The sequence below is a fragment of the Helianthus annuus genome, chromosome 9, assembly GCF_002127325.2.
Source record: "Helianthus annuus cultivar XRQ/B chromosome 9, HanXRQr2.0-SUNRISE, whole genome shotgun sequence".
In the NCBI taxonomy this organism is placed as follows: Eukaryota; Viridiplantae; Streptophyta; class Magnoliopsida; order Asterales; family Asteraceae; genus Helianthus; species Helianthus annuus.
This window is the reverse complement of record NC_035441.2, coordinates 21,689,956-21,710,058: the sequence shown is the minus strand read 5'-3', so window position 1 is coordinate 21,710,058 and position 20,103 is coordinate 21,689,956. Positions and strand designations below refer to the sequence as shown.

Genomic DNA, 20,103 nt, shown 5'->3' with positions numbered 1-20,103 from the left:
GTTCATCGACACATACCTGACTTGATGAACCGTCGACATTAGCCATAAAGGCTGAATGGAGAGAAGACGAAGTATAAGCAGCTTGATCCACCAGAATAGATCTTCTTTGAGTTTCTGCTGCAGCTTCCTCCAAGAGTTCATCAATATCTGCATTGACTGCTGCATTCGATGTCTCACCCACATAATCATCACCAGAATTGGATGATTCTTCATCAGCACTCCTGCTATAACCAGAAGAGTCTTCATCTTCAGACGATTCACCACCACTGGCAGAAGATTCTCCACCACTGGTGTGAACTAGCTCCTTCACAATCTGAGCAAAACATGCTGTTTCATCAGGAGCATCACCACCTAACTGGATTGACCAGTCACAACCTTCATCAACCTGAACTGCAAGTGCTCGGTTGGTTTGGTTATTTGCAGGCACCAATGAACGCTCAGTGTTTCTGTTCTGATTCTGCTGGTTGCCTCGGTTTCTGAAGGGATTTTGATTCCCGTGCTGTGCTGGCTTTGTACATTCCCTTTTAAAGTGGCCCCGTTCACCACAGTTGAAGCATTTAACAGCCTGCTTATCGAACCCATACTTGGTGTCTCGCTTGCTTTCCAAGCTGGTTCTGCCAGTACTTTCCATCCAATCCTTTGCTCTTCTCACAGCACTCGCAAAGGCCCACTTGATATCCATCAAGTCCATCTCTTCCTTATCAATCTGCCTGTAATCTTCTTGTGTCAGATTAATGTTTCCAATCTGACCTTCTATCAACCCACAGTACGCGCTGACTACAGTGTTAAGCAGCTCCATGTGTTCCTTAGCTACTTCGACACTGATTTTAGAAAAGCTTGACGTGTCGAGCTGTACTGTACTTGACTTTGATTGTTGACCTGCAGCAGATGATGTTCCTCCATAACACGCATATTGTGGTTGTTGAGCAGGAGGAGGAGGAGGTGGTTGTATTGGATTTCCATACAGATCTGTGGTTGGAGGCGGCTTTACAGGAACTTGCACTGGATTGCCATACATATCCGTGCTTGTGACAAACGCCGTCTGAAGTGGAGCATGTGAACCGGCTTTTGCAGATGAAGTAGTGGAGGTGCCATAATACATCTCTGGATTCTGTGGCACTGCAACTCTCTTTGCCTTCAACGTTTCTTCCTGATCCTTGTTCTCCAGAAGCTGCACGAAATCGTTGATATTTGTAGTTTTCAACGTTCCGTTGTACTTCAAGATTTCCAGGAAGTTATTCCATTGAGGAGGCAATGCATCGGCAAACTTCTTTACCACCTCTGTTGGAGTCGTTGTGACTTCAAAGTTGGTCAGCTCAGTAAGCAGGTGATAGAAACGGCTTGTCATATCTCCCAAGGACTCCTTATCCATACATGTGAAGCCATCGAATTCTTTCTTCAGTAGATCTCGTCGTAGTTGACGTGTGGCTTCATTACCTACTCCTCTTGTCTTCAATGCATCCCACAGCTTCTTCGTAGTCTTGAAACTGACGAACTGATGATAAATATCCTTGCTCAGTGCTTGAGTGAGAATAGCGTATGCTTTCTTTTCTAAGTCATACGTCTTCTTTTGATCATCAGGAAGATCGGCAAATGTAGCAGTAGAAGAAGCAGCAACCTCGATAGTTTGATCGAATTCCGTAGTGAACCGCAACCACAACTCTGTATTTTGACCAAGAATGTATGTATGGAAACGATCAACCCATCCCGGATATTCATTAAGATGCATCAACTTTGGAGGCCTGTTCAAACTTCCGGTTTCACTTTCGCTTAGAAGAAGACTTTGAATACTCGGAGTTTGATTTGAAACAAACGCCCATTGACCAGCTGGAGTGGCATTTGTTTGTGAGGATGTAGATACTGGCGATTCGGCCCATGATGGAGATTGACTGGTATTCATGTATTTTCCACTGTCTGGAGCCGGACTTCCCCACCAACTCGGATTCATGATAGATGAGCAAAATAAATGCTAAGTAAGAATGATCCGAAAGATACACAGCCGAAGGATCCTGGTCGAAGGATCTGAAATCACAGAAACTTGTTAACAACAAACTGACCACAATCGAAAGATATAACCTTGTTCGAAGGATCAACAGTATTCGAAAGATTACTGTTGACTCTCGAACAATGATTTCGAAAGATTCAAGAGCTCGAAGGATTCTCCTTTGAAAGATCCTTATCTTTCGAGCTAAATCCCTATCTTTCGGACAACAGATCTCGAAAGATTCACCAATACGAAAGATCCTTATCTTTCGGACACTTGTCTTTCGATTAGATTCCTTTCTCGAAGGATATGATTCAGACTTCGAAGGATGGGTCGAAGGATAACAATCTTTCGAGCCTTCCTTGATCGACAGATGTCGAAGGATAGTCTTTCGATGTCGAAAGATATCTTTCGAGAGGTTCTGACACAAACTGATCTGATGTGAAAGGTTGGTGAAAAGGTGATGGGTTGGTGAAGTACTTTCGGCAGAAAGGTATGTTCTGCACACGGATCTTACCAACTTTTTGACTTTCAAAAACAAAGCCCAAAAATGGCAAACCTTATCCACCAAGTCCGGTGACCGGAACCTTAACCGGAATATTGCCGGAATTCACCAAATCACTCAAAAACAAGTTTTCAAGTTACCCAACCCACCTTAAAACACTCCCGGTTAGTTTAGACACGTTTTTACTCAAAGAAAATGCAGGAAAACAAGTAAAAACAGGTGCAAAACCAAGTGTTTCAACACACCAAAACTTGTAAAAACCCGGTTTTAAACAAGGTTAAGAGCCAAGCTCTGATACCACTTGTAGGTCCCTTTTCGCGGAGGATTACGAACCTAAACCTTGTTATACAAACCTACTAGCGAGTGCGGAATCCAAGCTAGCAAGCAAACCGAGTTAGTAGCAAGTAGAGAAACAAACACACAAGTTCACCGATTAACACAACTTGTATTAATGCAATGAGGGTTCGGTTACAAGCTCAATGTTTACAGAAATGTTCTATAAACTCTCTAAGTGTGTGTGTGAGTTTTGGACAGAATGCTCTCAACCTATCTCTCGGTATCTTTCTGTCTGTGTGTCTGTCTACTGAAACTCAACACATGCATGGGTATATATACCCAGCCCATGAAGTCTTGATCGAAGGATCTGATAGATGGTCCGAAGGATCATCTATCGATCATAGTTCACACGAAAGATCAGCATGGACCTCGAAGGATCATCCTTCGAGGTCTAATGGTCGAACCATGGTCGAACCATATCTTTCGATCACCTCGAAGGATCAGGTGTATCCTTCGAGGCTATCCTTCGATCAGAACATCTTTCAACTGTTGTCCAAGTCAAACCGGAGGATGGTTGACTTGGTCAACTTACAACACAAATCAGGACATCGTTTATATCAGACCGAATACAGACAAAGTACAGACACAAGTGCACCAACAAAAAGCTATAAGGACAAAAGAATAAGGAAAATTGGTTTTTAATAAACCAACATTTGTCCCGTTGGTAAATAATAATCTTACCTACGTAATTGGTATACAATAATCCTACCTATCAACATGTTGGTACTCAATGAACTTCCGTTAATTTTTTTAACTGAAGTTAATTTTTAAGTTTTATTTATTACACAAAAAGTCCATGTAGTTGTAATTTACTAGTTTTAACTATTTTAAAACTAGTAAATTACAGTCCCTTGAGTTTTTTTTTTTTTTGTTTTATAAAATAATTAAAAGTAGTAAATTACAACTACATGGACTTTTTGTGTAATAAATAAAAATTAAAAATTAACTTCAGTTAAAAAAATTAAAGGAAGTTCATTGAGTACCAACATGTTGATAGTTAGGATTATTGTATACCAATTACGTAGGTAAGATTATTATTTACCAATGAACAAAGGTTGGTTTATTAAAAACCAATTTTCCAAAGAATAATACTATGCATCCATTAAATGGATATAGATAGATGCAAAAGAACCACCTTATCACTCTTAAATTGTCCATTGTTAAGTTCCAATACTACCCTTACTTCACAACTTTTATAACTGATCATTGAATTGATGTGGCGTTCTCCAATCCACACAAGTGAGTTTCCTAGGTTTCTTCAACTGGGGTGGGCTTCTTCATTATAATTAGCCTATATATATATAGAAAAAGTATATCGTACATTACATCATAACGTACTTCACGTACAACAACGTGCGTGATTTGTTCTATAACATGCGTGATTAATGTTTTCAATATGCGTGATTACTGTGTTTCAACATGCGTGATTTTGGATTTTTGAGTTATGACATGCGTGATTTTAAAATGAACGTGCGTAATTACCTGTCGTACGTGATGTACGTTAAGCCGTAATGTACGTTAACCTTCCTCACTCCGTCTCTTTCTCTCTCTCTATATATATATATATTTCCTCTCTCTCTCTCTCTATATATATATATATATCTATATATGTATATAGTTGGGCTCATTTCAGAACTCTAAATATTTGCAGAACTTTTAGAACTCCTAATAAACAATCATTTTATATACATTTGTTTATATTTAGGATCTTTTTATAATCTATTATATGTATTTTTATGATTACATACATGTTAAAAGTAGTTTACATATGTATAATAGCCAAATTATATATATTTGTAATAACTAATTACATATACGTAAAAAAACTAGTTTACATATGTGTAGTCATAAATTCACATATAAAAAATGATAAAATTACTTTTAATATATATGTAATCATAAAAATACACATAATAAATGATAAAATTATCATAAATATAAAAATATTTAAATAAAAAGATTGTTTATTAGGAGTTATGTGAGTTCTGTAAATATTTATGGTTCTGAAATGATCCTTACCCTATATATATATATATATATATATCTATATATGTATATGTATATATATATAAAAGAAAAGATAGAAAGATTGTAAGTAGTTTGTTTTGTACACAGATGAAAGGAAACAATTTTGACTTAAAAGAGTAAAAAACTTTGACTTGACATGTTATGTTAATAGGAAATCAACGAAATGAATATTACTCTAGAACTACAGTTATTTGTTAAGTTCTTTTAATTTTAATATAATAATTTATTATTATACAATTCCGTAGTTGTTTGTTCTATAGATCAACGCCCAATCTGACTCTATAAAACCCCCCAATCCCTCCATTAATTAACACCCACTCATCTGCAACACTGTCATCATACTCATCATGAGTTACAACAATCAAAGCCAAACTCCTCCTCCTCCTCCACCAGAAGGTTCATTCTCTTTTCCATTTGGTTTTATATGTTTAGTTTATATATTATTTAAGAAGTTTTAGAGTTATGGTTTATGAACTAATTGGTAAAATCAACGAATGGTGTTCGATTCTTATAGGTTATCCACCAGTGCACCCCCCACAGGGATACCCTCCTAAGCATGGCAGTCATCCTGCTCCTGAGTATGCGCCTAAGCAGCAACAACAACAACGAGGAATAGGACCACAAGAAGTCAAGGCCGCCTCTTGTTGGTAATTACCAATTTCTCTCTCCCCTCTATAGAACTGAAATTACTCATTTAAGTCTTGTAGTATCTTTAAGCAGTGTTACCACTGTGAGATTGTAACAATATGGGTGGTTGTAGTAACATAGCTAGTTACTCCTGGTGTGAGTCTCCTCCATTTAAGTTACCACTAATTTAACTGTAGGTCCCTTTCACGGAGGATGACGAACCTAAACCTTGTTATACAAACCTACTAGCGAGTGCGGAATCCAAGCTAGTAAGCAAACCGGGATGAAGCAAGTAGAGAAACAAACACACAAGAGTTCACCGATTAACACCACTGTATTAATACGTATGAAGGTTCCAGTTACAAGCACAATGTTTACAAATCTAACTTGCAAACTCTCACTATGTGTGTGTGTGTTTCGGACAGAATGCTCTCAAGCTCTCAAGTCTCTTGTCTGTGTGCATCTATCTAAACTCAACACACTGCATGGGTATTTATACCCAGCCCATGATGTCTGGTCCGAAGGATCCGATAGATGGTCCGAAGGATCATCTATCGATGACAAAGCATTCGAAGGATCAGCAGGGACCTCGAAAGATCACCTTTCGAGATCTATCATTCGAAACATATCTTTCGATGAGATCGAAGGATCCACATTATCCTTCGATCTCTTATCCTTCGACACAGAACATCTTTCAACATTTTATAAACTGTTGTCCAAGTCAAACCGGAGGATGGTTGACTTGGTCAACTTACAACACTAATCAGGACATCGTTTACATCGTGACCGAATACAGACAAAGTACAGACACAAGTGCACCAACAAACTCCCCCTTGGCTGTAGCTTTGTCTTTATCTTCTATAGTTGTAGACTCGTCTCGAACTTCGATGGTCTTTGGTCTTCGAGTTCTCAAAACTCTGATGTCCTTTCAAGTCTTCAATGTCAGAGGATCTTCAAAGTCTTCACGTTTTGAAAGCAGAGAGTGTATCAACAAACTACCTGTATCATGTAGGAAGTGTGTTGACAAACTCCCCCTTAACATAAGCTCCCCCTTGAGTTATGCTCGTGAATGACTTGATCTTTATGAAGTGAGATCCTTGTGGTGTTGATGATGGCCAGCGGCAACTCGATCATCTTCATCTTTTGAGCGCCTTCTCGTCGTGTCTTCATTCCAAAGCTTGTCATCGACCATGTTCTCCTAGCCTTTAGAATCTGCACATGCAAGAAATCTAAACGCGTAATGAGAACAACTGCTTGGAATAGTTAGTATAACCAAAAGACACACGAATGACCATGTCATAATCAAACACCGTCCGACAGTTTGAAAGTTTAATAAATTTATCAATTTTAAATTCTAACTTTCAAAATCTGCAAATTTTGACCGTTTATGAAGATTTAGTCAATTCGGTTTTCAGTCAGGTTTCAGGTAACGTAGACTAGAGTTCCAAACATCGTACGATCGAAAATAAAATAGAAATAAAATCTTTTTGGCTTTTATAAAGTTTATATTAAAACACGCTTAAAATCTTTTTGGTATTTTTGAAATTAAAAGACAACAATTTAAAATCCTTTGAGTGTTATCAAACGACATCACCGCTAATGTCGTGCTGATATGCACCAAACGACGAAACTGTTTTAAAAGAAAATAATAAAAGTTAAGCAGTAAATAAATATATACAGACATTCTTTTTGCGAGTTTCGAGGGTAAGAGAATCATATCAGTGTACGGTCATGCCAAAACACTCTTGTTGTTCAGTTAGTTAACATTAAGATAAGCATCCTATAACAATTATCGGTATTGTTGTCCACTTAAGCTCAACTTATCAGATGTAATCATGGCGAGGGGATACGTTAAGGTATGATTTATACTTACCGACCGGTGTTCATCCACATCACGACACATTCCCGTATCAAGGTATGCACGAGGGTTCATCTTACCGGTGAGTATACCGATTATCATCTGTTTGACCGTATAAGCTGTGAGATACTCACTTATTTTGATTTGAAAACAAGCCCTATGTGATATAATCACTTATTGATGAGGAACTTGATTTTCATATGCATGAGGGCACAGGTGCAAGTCCGTGAACAGGTCAGTACTTCCGTACAGAAGAGAGACGAACTTGACACCCGGAAGAATGTGATATTTTATCACTTATTTGTTTGGACATGTGATTGTTTATCACTTATTGAGGTCGAATGCAGTATGTAATATGTACACGTATGTATAGTATCATGGAAGATCTAGACTTGCGTCCCCGTTATTTTTCGGTAAAAGATACAACCATGATACCCAGATGATAAGCAGCATAAAGACCGAATATCTCAGAACCTCGGCAATCTATCAAACGAAATTTCGGTACTAAGACCATATGCCAATGAATGGTTCCCACCTGGTCTTCAGTCGATTAAGATTTATATCACCCTGCACACTTTAAAATGATTGTGAGCCTACCGATACATCTTATATAGAGCTGCTTATCGTTTTTCATTTAAGGTTTAAAGAGGTTTGGATAGACCACTGATGTACTATCATTTTCTCTTTTGCTCTCCAGGAAACTCATTTTTGTTTTTCTATTGTTTTTGTGTTTTTGAAATTTTTCGTTGTTTTTGGATTTTCAGATTTTCGGATTTACTCCCCCTAAAATCAATAAACTGAGACAAATTTAAAACACACAGAGATATATACAAAAATGATTTTCCGATGTTGGTTTACTCTTGCTTGACCTTAATGCCGTTTACCAATAATAAGAAGTCAAATCTAGATTTGTCAAAAGCTTTGGTAAATAAGTCGGCACGTTGGTCATCGGTGTGGACCTTAACAACATCGATTAGCCTTTTCTCAAATCAATCACGTATGAAGGCAAATCTTATCCAACAAGTCCAGTCACCGGAGCACATCGGAAATATGGCCGGAAAAATCAAAGTCACTTAAAAACAAGTTTTCAAGTTACCCAACCCAACCTTGAACACTCCCGAAAGTTTAGAACTCGTTTTTCAGTTTTAAGATGCAAGAAAAACCACCAAAACAGGTGCTAAACCTAGTGTCCAAAAACACCAAGAACTCGAACAACCCGGTTTTAAACAAGGTAAAGAGCCAAAGCTCTGATACCAATTCTAGGTCCCTTTCACGGAGGATGACGAACCTAAACCTTGTTATACAAACCTACTAGCGAGTGCGGAATCCAAGCTAGTAAGCAAACCGGGATGAAGCAAGTAGAGAAACAAACACACAAGAGTTCACCGATTAACACCACTGTATTAATACGTATGAAGGTTCCAGTTACAAGCACAATGTTTACAAATCTAACTTGCAAACTCTCACTATGTGTGTGTGTGTTTCGGACAGAATGCTCTCAAGCTCTCAAGTCTCTTGTCTGTGTGCATCTATCTAAACTCAACACACTGCATGGGTATTTATACCCAGCCCATGATGTCTGGTCCGAAGGATCCGATAGATGGTCCGAAGGATCATCTATCGATGACAAAGCATTCGAAGGATCAGCAGGGACCTCGAAAGATCACCTTTCGAGATCTATCATTCGAAACATATCTTTCGATGAGATCGAAGGATCCACATTATCCTTCGATCTCTTATCCTTCGACACAGAACATCTTTCAACATTTTATAAACTGTTGTCCAAGTCAAACCGGAGGATGGTTGACTTGGTCAACTTACAACACTAATCAGGACATCGTTTACATCGTGACCGAATACAGACAAAGTACAGACACAAGTGCACCAACAATAACATATAACTACCATCACTTATAACCAATCTTAGTTGCATGTTTCACAAAGAATTGCATCGTTTATTCCCAATAAGTGTGATACTTTGATAGCTATATTAAGGAATTCAATGGTATGTTTAACACTTGTTTTTACAACATCATTTTCACGTAAAGAAAATTCGTTCTTTGTAAAAATCTGTCTTATCCGATTAAAGATTTTGTCTCCAAGAAATAGTTTAGTTTAAATCCAGATCGCACACAATTCTTAAGGTAATACAAAACCTACAGTTGGTTTGCATTTTGAATCTAGAAAAAAATATACGAATAACATAAGTTAATGGTCTGTTTGACAATATGGTTTAAATTGCATTGACCCAATGACGTATTTTGGTCAACTTTCTTTTTTTTCATTTAATACTTTGTTATAGCAAATAAATACGTTTACAAAACTATTATAAAGATATATAGTTGATCTAAACTGATTCTATGAATAGGTTAAGCTGTTGACTTTGTTTGCTAATGGTGATTGTGTGCAGTTTGCATGTTACGTGTGTCTGTATAGAAGTACTACAACATTGTTTGCGCCCCTAACAAGCAGGCTTATCACCGGATTTGAAATTTTCTTTTATCTTTTAGTGTATTATCTTGGACTTGAAAATGTATCTGGTTGTTCTCCGTTTGTTAATTTACATCGTTTGTTGTTTATCTATATATGTTTATGTTCGGTAATGTTTATTTTAATTTATTTATTAGTTATTAGTAAGATAAGCCATCAACCTATCAAATTTTTGAACCAAGCCAAGAAACGAACACAAACACGACTATTTTCTTCGCCGCCTAACGAGTGAACAAACATGAAACAGGAACACAATAATCACCTAATCAAATTAAATTTTCCTTCCTTTGGAATCATCAATGAGCAAGAACACATTTTAATGAATGAGCACGCACATGTCCATTTTCTTAATGAACACACATAAAAATTAAAATTCGTTAGTTTAAGTGTTTATGTGTATTTGATTGTTTAATTAATGCCAAACGAACGAATATGAACAAACCTGTTTCATGTCCGATCAATTTATTTTAAGACCAACTTCATTCGAAAAACATATATAGAAATTAGTTACACAGATGGTCCTTGTTGTATGGCCATAAGTTTTCTAAATTATACCTTTAGTCCAACTCTAACTCTAATGAGTGAACAAATGGAGATGAACATGATTATCACCTAATCAAAATGTGTTATTTCATTAGTGTTTGTTGTTTGTTTGGAATATTAACAAAAGAAGATAAACGAACGCAAAACACATTTGTTTTTTAAAGAATGAGCACAAACACATTCATTTTCATAATTTAGGTACATGAACAAGAAAATTTGTTGGTTTAAGTGTTCGGGTATGTTTGTTTTTTTTAAAAAACAACGAATATGAACAAGCCTCATTCATTGTTCGTTTTAAGGCCTACTTCCCTTGATAAACATTTGAAGAAATAATTTACACAGATGGTCCTCGTTGCATGGCCATAATTTTTAGTAATTATACCTTCAGTCCAACTCTAGTTAGTGAACGAACGAAATTGGACATCAAAACAGTAATCATTTAATCAAGTAATGCCCTTCATCTGTGTGGTTTATAATATTAACGAATTGAACACAACATAATAAACGAGCAGGAACACGCCCATTATCTTAATAATCAAACATGAACACCAAAATTCCATCAATTAAGTGTTCAAGTGTGTCTATTTGATTGGTTAACTTGGAACGAACGAATATGAGCAAGCTCATTCATATTCTTTCAATTCGGTTAAAAGCTTACCTCTTTTGATAAACATATAAAGGAATTAGTTAGGCCAATGGTCCTCATTGTATGGACATAAGTTTCCTTAGTTACACATTTACTCCAACTCGAGTGCAAGAACGTATGTGAACAGGATCACAATAATCAGCTAATGAAAGTAATGTTCTTTCTTCTACGTTTGTTTAAAATATTAGCAAAGGAAGATAAACGAACACGAAAATAGTTGTTTTCTTTATGAACGAGCACGGACACGTCAGATGTTTAAATGAACATGCATGAACAAGAAATTTCATTAGGTTTTGTGTTCATGTGCATTTGTTGGTTTGTTCAATTTACGTTATACACACGAATATGCACAGACAGCATTCAAGTTTGTTCAGTTATTTAACGGGATACTTCATTTAAAAAAACATAAAAAAAGATATGTTACAAGTATTAGAGTACAAACCCACATGCAGGATCTAATAAAAAGAGCTTTAGACATCATAGGCCTTAACTGAGGAGTTGCAAATTCCTTAGCCTTCATTCAAGACGACCCGGAATCCCAGCCTATTATAAGGTTCAGTACCTTTAGTTCAATCTTTTGAAAATACGTCAGCTTTCGCTGGTAAATACAATTAACTTACTCATTTTGAAAATAGTTTTTCAAAAATGATTTTATACATAGAGAAAACCCATAGGTTATCATTTAATATTTCTTGGGATTTTATCTTGTCATCGGATTTACATACTTGTCATACAATGGGAACTAGGGATCAGAGACGGTCATTTTTAGTGTTATAATGATTAATGGTACACACCAAAGTTAAATAAACGTATCTTACAGTCGGTATGCCTACCCATTCACGCTATTTCGTATGGCCATAATAGTTAATCAGTCGGGACGCCCAGACACAGTACCAATTGTGACAATCGGCAAAATTCCGGTAATTCCGTACAACCTGAACAACTATTTCAACTATTATTCTCGCGCGTTTATCTTGATTTTAATTAATTAAGTCGTAAAAGTATAGGAATTATAAAAATCATAGTGAATTATGATAACAAATCCTAGACTAACAATAAGAACGCGAATAAACGATACTTGTCAGTACTAGTCGTGGTACAGTCTGATACGATAAAAACAAGACATACAGATATGTCTACACAAATATTCTATAAAAGCTTTGTCCAAAATAATATATGCCTTATTAATTAGAAAATTCCAATTAAAAACCAAATTGTCCAAGTCCGCAGAAAAATACAGTAATCCGCGGAAGTGTACAACATTCCGCAGAACAAAACAGTAACTGTTCAAAAACCCAAAAATAAATATTGTTTGACATAAATAATATAATGGGTATTAAAAACGACACAAAATCCGCAACTGAATCTTATTGCGTTATGCTGCATGGCTAGTTCAGTAAACTGCCAGACAGCAAAGCTGGTACCGGAACCGTGTCAGAAATAGTAAAATTTTTAGTCCAAAAAGTTGGATTAATTATTTGGATAATAAAACATGTGAAAAAATAAATTTTGTCATGTACGAAACACGGTGTCAGTATTTAACCCGGTACATGACCTGAACCATATTTTTCAACCGAACAACGAACTACCAATTTTAGTGAGTTAGTTTTATCTAGTGTCACATTACTTTAAAATGTTGGATCTTGAAACTTTATAGAAAACTTCATCTAAATTATTAAAGTTTATGAAGTTTATAAAGCATAACAAAGTTTTTATAAAAAACTTATAAAACCTCAAACCACCCCCATGTCCATGGTTTTGGTGGGTCCCCCACCAACTCATCATCCATTGATGTGTTGTAAAATTTAGAGAGTGATTAGTGTTGGTGATGTGTAAGAAGAAGAGATGATCACAACACTTAACAAATACATCTCACAAACCATTTCAGTTTAGGTTTTTCATAAGCAATCAACACACACAACTCACTCTCTTTCTCCCTCTAGATATCCATCAAGATCAAACACCTCCATCTTCAACTTTCCAAAATCCAAACACTAGGATTTCATACATACATGGAGGTTCAAAGATGATTTAAGGCATTTTAAGACTTGGGGAGCACACTTGAAGCATTTGCTTAAGCTTGGAAGCTCTTGGATCTTCATCTTTTTATCATCTTTTCAACTTGTTCATCCCTAGCCAAGTGCTAATAGTAAGCTTCAAATCTTGTACTTACATTTTTGTGATTTATGTTTAAACACAAATGTACAAGTAATCATCTTGAAGCTTATTTAAAATTCACATGAATCACTAACAAAGACTAAACAAAACCAATATGATTATTTGTTAATTATGATGTTCTTGATAATCTTTGAAGTTATGACCATGTAGTAAACTCGATCTTGCATCTTCATTTTTAAAAGTATGATCTAAACACATGCGTGTTTAGATCTAGTAAGATCCATTAACATGAATGTTATGAACTTGTAATTTTGTTTAAAAATGTTTTTATAAAACATGAAATACATAGATTGGTAAGAAAACCATGTTACAAAAATGAAGTCTTTAAAAATATATAAACAAAGTTTACATAGGCTTTGTTGAACCGAAAACTTACATGAACATGTTAAGAAAATAAAGATGAACACTTTAAAACATGATTTTTGAACTAAAAAGGATTTCATCTAAGTTCATAATGCTTCATGATAAGGTTTTAAGTTTATATTGTTATTTTGGAAGAACCGAAAATCGTTGATTTGAAAAAGTATATAAAATCATGTTTATAAAACATGGGAAAAGTCCATAGTTTAAGGGAAACTATGGCAAAATTTTTATAAAATTTAATCATGATTAAAATATGTTTAACTAAAGATTATTTTGAATAAAAATGATTAGAAACTTTAATCATGATTATACAAGTTATCTGGTCATCAGTCATAACCCAGACGACTTATTTGGTCATCTAGTTTATCAGTCATAACCCAGACAAGTTATATGGTCATCAGTCATAACACAGACAACTTATTTGGTCATCTAGGTTATTAGTCTAGGTTGTCAGCCATTAACCCAAACAAGTTACTTGGACATCCAGGTTATCAGGCACACCCATACAAAATAAAAGTAAACTTTAAACATGGATCCAACCCATTAAGATAAACCCACTTTTATAAGAACACATGGGCTAGACCCATTCAAACATAAACAAAGAAAGCAAACGAATACAAGAAACAAAAACGAAATTCAAGATGAGATACTTGTACGAAAAACAAACGTAAACCTAAGTGTCTAATGAGGTTAGAGCACTTGTAGGTTGAGAAACAAACGAAGAATTTGAAATCGAAACAATATTTGCTTGGAACGCAAATTTGTGAGTTCATGTTTCCCCTTTTACTTTGAATGTTTCTGGTTTTAAACTTTTGGGGATGTATACATGTTACAAATAGTATGATGACACGATGAAACAATTTTGATCACATGCGGATAGTTGTTTAAAATAAAGGGACCGTTAATGAATAAACAAGTACCGAGGAACAAACAGATAGATCTATTTGGGTTTTGGCAAGCCTCACTCTTATCGGCAACCATAACCATGATCGTTAAGAGGGCCTTTGTGTCCAAACTAGTGTCGTTGACACACACGATAAATTGTCAAGGTTTGGTTGCCTCCTATTCGGTATATATATTAGTGTCCTTGCAAAACACTAATGATCATTCGGTTTTTTATCTTACTATACAAAAATTAATTTTACTACTTCAAATGTTTTGGAGACTCATTTGATGCAAAAACAAAATAACATGAATTCACTCAACGTTTTTTGACATGAATTCACTTAACTTTTGTTGACGTTTTCAAAACTAACATGTATTACAGGAGATTAGTGGACGACTTTGGGAAAAATATGTTCATGTAGTTATCAAGAACGCAAGCTTTTGAGATGTCATCCGTTTTCAGTTGTTATGTTGTGTGAAACTATTTTAAACTTTGAACAATGTTGTTAAAGTTGTAGTTGTTTACAATTTTGAAACAAGTTATGTAAATTATGGTTTCAAAAAAATGTATGGATGAACATCCTTTTATGGTTTACATATGTTGTTTACTCGATTGATTATAACGATTGCCGCTCTGGCCACACCTCGCAATACGCTTCCGCATAAACCAAAAATTGGGGTGTGACAGACCTAGTATCAGAGCATCAATTGTAGTGAACTAAGATTCTTTTTAGTCTAGTCTACAATTTCAAAACAATGTTCTTTACAACAAGCAACATTTTATTTTTACAAAGCGTCCACTAATACAAAACGATGAATTCGAAATGATAATCCAAGGATACTATGTGATAGTATTAAACGATAGCTCGAAACGATGATACCAAAGACTAGTTTATTTGGTACAAGTCTATGGGGTTTAGACACGATAACAATAAGTCGAAATGGAAACGATATACGAAATAAACAACGATGAAAACAAAAGTACAATTGCCCAAAAATCGATTATTTATAAGTTGTTCACATATATACGTTGTATGGATTATTTTGCCACGTCCATGATATCTTAGTATTCAAATTCTATTATTCTGGATTCTCAAAACAAGCGTATTGACCTCGCATCTATTGATGATCTTATGGAAGGGCGTAGTCCCTAAGTGAAACCCTGAGCTCGACATTCCCTAAAAGATGGTTGTTTTCCCTCGGATACGGAAAATGCATGACCTCGATGATGACAATGAGGCGGAGGTGGTAGCCTTGGACGAACACCCTATTAGTAGGAATGAGGTTCCTATGGTTCATCTTAATCAAGATTAGTGACAATCTTATCAAGATAAGGAAGATGAAACACTCATCTTGAAGGTGCCCGTTCAGCCATTATTGTTAAGAATCCTCTTTACTTATAATTCTTAACGTCGTGCCATTCCGCGAGTGATGGCAACAAGTATTAACGCGTGGACCATCACGAAGGTCCATTCTATGTTAAAGGTAGATAGACAGTCATGTCCCCCTCTCCGCCTAATTGTCTGTTTTGAATGAGGGAACGTTAGGGTGACCATACAAGGCAATTTATTGTTACAGGGGCCCACATAATAATAACTTGCAGTGGATGGGAATCCTGGTGGGCTTTGCGGGTCAGACTAACGATCACTACCTGTTCAAAATTCTTGAGTTGTTACTTGAGAATTCAATTTTTCCATTTCTTAGAATGCTAACTGAGGTGATTACTATAACACCCAACAATACATTAAAAACTACACGTATCGATTTCATGCCTAGCATTTGATCTATGTCACAAGTCAGTTGAGACTAGTCATTTAAGCAAACAAATTAGGATAACATATAGGAAGGATTTTCCTCAAACATTCTAAAACTCCAACATTTGAGTTAATCTCACAGGTGCTTATAACACCTTATCATATTTATTGGAGTTATTGCGATAAAATCAATCATTTGACATTCATTTTGTCTCAAAGGATAGTATGGCATGAGCCATGTCGCAACTCTATTACCACATTCTAGTCGACATCTATGGAAATCATAACAACTTTGTCGGAACTAGTTGAGCTCAAACAATACCAATGTATTCGTCACATAAGTTAATGCGACAAAGGATTTTCTCTACTTTGGACAACCAAGGTCCATGGGGTATGAAATTCATACTGTAAGTGTCACACCCCAACCGATGGCGGAAACATCGGGGTGCGAGCACTAAGCGTTCAGATTGTTCATGAGATTTCCACAACACTATTTGTTTCGATAAAGGTTAATAGATTTCATGCAAGTGGTCTAAAACATCGTCACAATTGTCTCATTACAAACCAAACATAAATTAAGTTAACTAGGCGACGTTTCTAGAGCATCATCCTAGCTTGTTTTCCATGTTCCTCAGCAACCTATCAGCCCGCAACATGTATTAAAATATCAATACAAAAGTATTGGCGAGTATACAAGTTTGATAATAGAATAATAGATTAAAACAACTCATATCCATAGTGTAAGCAATAAAATAGTTTCAGCTGTGCTAGTGTCGCAGTCCATGCAGTGATAGCCCAAGTATCCCGATGCGTTAGTGTTTACTCAATACTCAAGGTAAACTAGAATCCTCCTAACAATACCCCCGAAGAATAATGGGAGAGGTGCACCCCCTATAGCGCTACTAATGTTAAGGCGGAAGTAAACACCCTGGATTAAACGTCACATAGCACAAATAGAATACTAGAATGCACAAGTTTTCACCAACACACAGGACAGAGTATAGATTGCCAAAAGTATTTACTTTAATAGAATACATGTTACACCACAAAGTTTAAAGTAAAAAGGGGATCGAGTATACTCACAGTGATTGCTTAACAGTTGCAACTGTTATTGCATCAAAGGGAGCTCTTTTGAGATTAGCCTGATTAGATTACAATAGGATAAGCGTGGGCAGAATACGAGATCGCATAATGTGTTGGAAAAGGTCACTCGATCGTTCGACTGGCCTAGTGTGAAGAAAGGCTGTCCGATCAGACGGCTGTTCGATCGGATGACCCATTGTCATAAAAAGGTTGTCCGATCGGATGGCCTGTTATCAAGAAAGGTTGTCCGATCGGACGACCTGTCCGATCGGATGACCTATTGAGAGGAGAGGAATGCATGGTTATCCGATCGGACTTCTGTCCGATCGGGTGGTCATCCGATTCCCAATGCTTTTCAATTTTCAGAAAAAGTTTTTAAGTTTCTGATTCAACAGTGACGGTACGACACGTATTGAGACAACGGTAAACCTCACCAGCACATAGGCGTCCTGATCGGGTGGGAACCACCCCTGTCCGATCAGTCGTATGTCTTTGACGGGTTTATGTCGTAATCCGTGCTTTGCTCGTCTTTTCAGCAAGGACTCGGATCTCCACCTACTTTAGGCCAAACATCCGGTCTACAGTCGGTATAAGTCTGATTTCCCACTGATTAAGGTAAAGTTTAAGAAAGAAGAAGAAGATACTCAAGTTTTATATGAAGAGATGAAGAATAATCCAAATTTTATATGGAAAGCATAGATTTATCTTAGATTTTAATGTAAAAATGCATGAAATACCTTAGATCTAAGCTAGATCTTGCTCAGAATGACATCACATGGTAGTTTGTACAAATCACCATGATAATATCACCCTCAAGAACTCAGATCTGAGAGATTCCACGGTGAAAAGTGTGATTTCAAGTGAGAATCACGTAGAGAATGATGTGTAGGGTAAGAAAGTATAAGAATATAGCTTGAAAATTACCGAAATTGATGAGAAAATGAAGGAATAGCGTGCTTGAGCGTCCGAGTCGAGCAGAACTGTCACATCAATGAAGGACTGATGTGACAGCCCCTATTTATAGTGTGAGGGAGAAGGGGAGGTGAGGCAGCGCTTGGGTCGACTAGTGGTCCGATCGGTCAACCCCTCTGTCCGATCGGGTGGTAGTCCGATCGGACGGCTGTCCGATCGGACATGCACTCTTGCCAGTCCAATCTTTTCGCGTTTATGCCTTTTCCTTGATTTGCGAGTTAGATTACACGTTGCGTATTGTTGAGTAATAGAATAACTAGAGTATAGCATACTCATCGAAAGTTTCAAGATTAAATAGATTCTGCCAGTAACAAGGCTCCAGTCTCTCGTTTTAACCAAGAACCAAGTCTCACAAGTCTAAAGAGTCAAGCACCAAATAGATTTAGGCATTCCAACGTGGATTTAGACATTCCAATATTGGTTTAGACATTTTAAGCCCATAGAGTTAGACATTCCAAGTATATAGACATTTAGGCATTCCATGTATTGTGATTTAGACAATCCAAGTGTATAGACATTTCGAATAGGCATTTTAACCATATAGAATTAGACATTCTTCAATTAGGCATTTCAACATTAGGCATTCCAAATAGACATTCAAATCATAGATTTAGGCATTTAATCATACAAAATTAGGCATTTCCAGCGTAGTCTTTTGACATTTCAAGAAAATAGGCAATCCACATAGACTAGGGGCAAGGGTGCTAATAAGTTTAAACTTCAGGGACTATTATTGACAAGAGTCTAAAGTTCAGGGACACTGGGCATTACAGTCTCCCCTCCTTTAGGAGATTTCGTCCCCGAAATCTGAGAAGAAGACTGTTCAAAGAGGTGCAGGTACTTGGCCTTCATATCACTTTTCAACTCCCAAGTGAATTCGGCACCACACTTTCCTTTCCATCGAACCTTGACACTTTCCTTCCCAATCCTCTCAGTTATCACGAAGGGACCCACATAGCGAGGAGCGAGCTTTCCCTTTTTACCAAAGCGAACTACTCCCTTCCAGGGAGATACCTTGAGAAGAACTCGGTCACCAACAGGAAATTCCAGAGGTTTGCGCCTTCTATCAGCATAGCTCTTTTGTCTGCTTCTAGCCTTGATCAAGTTATCACGGATTTGAAAAATCTTATCCATTGTCTCTTAAATAATCTCAGGGCCAGTGAACTGCTTTCCCCAACCTCATGCCAGCTGAGAGGAGATCGGCATTTTCACCCATACAAAGCTTCGAAAGGAACCATCTGAATACTAGAATGATAGCTATTGTTGTACGAGAATTCTATCAATGGTAAATGTACATCCCAGTTACCACCAAAATCAATGACACAGGAACGGAGCATGTCCTCTAGGGTTTGAATAGTGCGCTTGGTCTGTCCATCCGTCTGAGGATGGAAGGCCGTGCTAAAATTCAAGTTCGAACCCATAGCGGACTGAAATGTTTACCAAAGACGAGAAGTAAAGCGACCATCACGGTCAGAGATTATGTCCAAAGGTACGCCATGGCGACTTATAATCTCATCGGTATAGATCCTCTCAAGTTTCTCCACTTTATAATCTTCACGAATAGGAAGAAAGTGTGCGGATTTAGTTAGACAGTCAATGATCACTCAAATACTGTCATGACCGGCAGGTGTACTGGGTAACTTGGTAATAAAGTCCATAGCAAGATTATCCCATTTCTAAACTGGGATTTTCGGTTGCTCTAAAAGTCCAGAGGGACGCTGGTGTTCATCTTTCACCTTCAGACAGGTGAGGCACTTAGAAACATACACATCAATGTCCTTCTTCATGCCGGGCCACCAATAAGTCATACGCAGATCCTGGTACATCTTATCGGCGCCTGGATGGATAGAG

The 20,103-nt window shown here is 36.8% G+C and overlaps 1 protein-coding gene across 1 annotated transcript; it reads left to right on the top strand.

Annotated features, from left to right (window-relative positions):
- Positions 1-4,931: 4,931 nt before the first annotated feature.
- Positions 4,932-9,941, top strand: LOC110874143 (annexin A7). Its single transcript, XM_022123014.2, has 3 exons — positions 4,932-5,249; positions 5,368-5,500; positions 9,749-9,941. Exons 1-3 carry the CDS (start codon positions 5,201-5,203, stop codon positions 9,801-9,803), a joined length of 237 nt encoding a protein of 78 aa, XP_021978706.1. The 5' UTR covers positions 4,932-5,200; the 3' UTR covers positions 9,804-9,941.
- Positions 9,942-20,103: the final 10,162 nt, after the last annotated feature.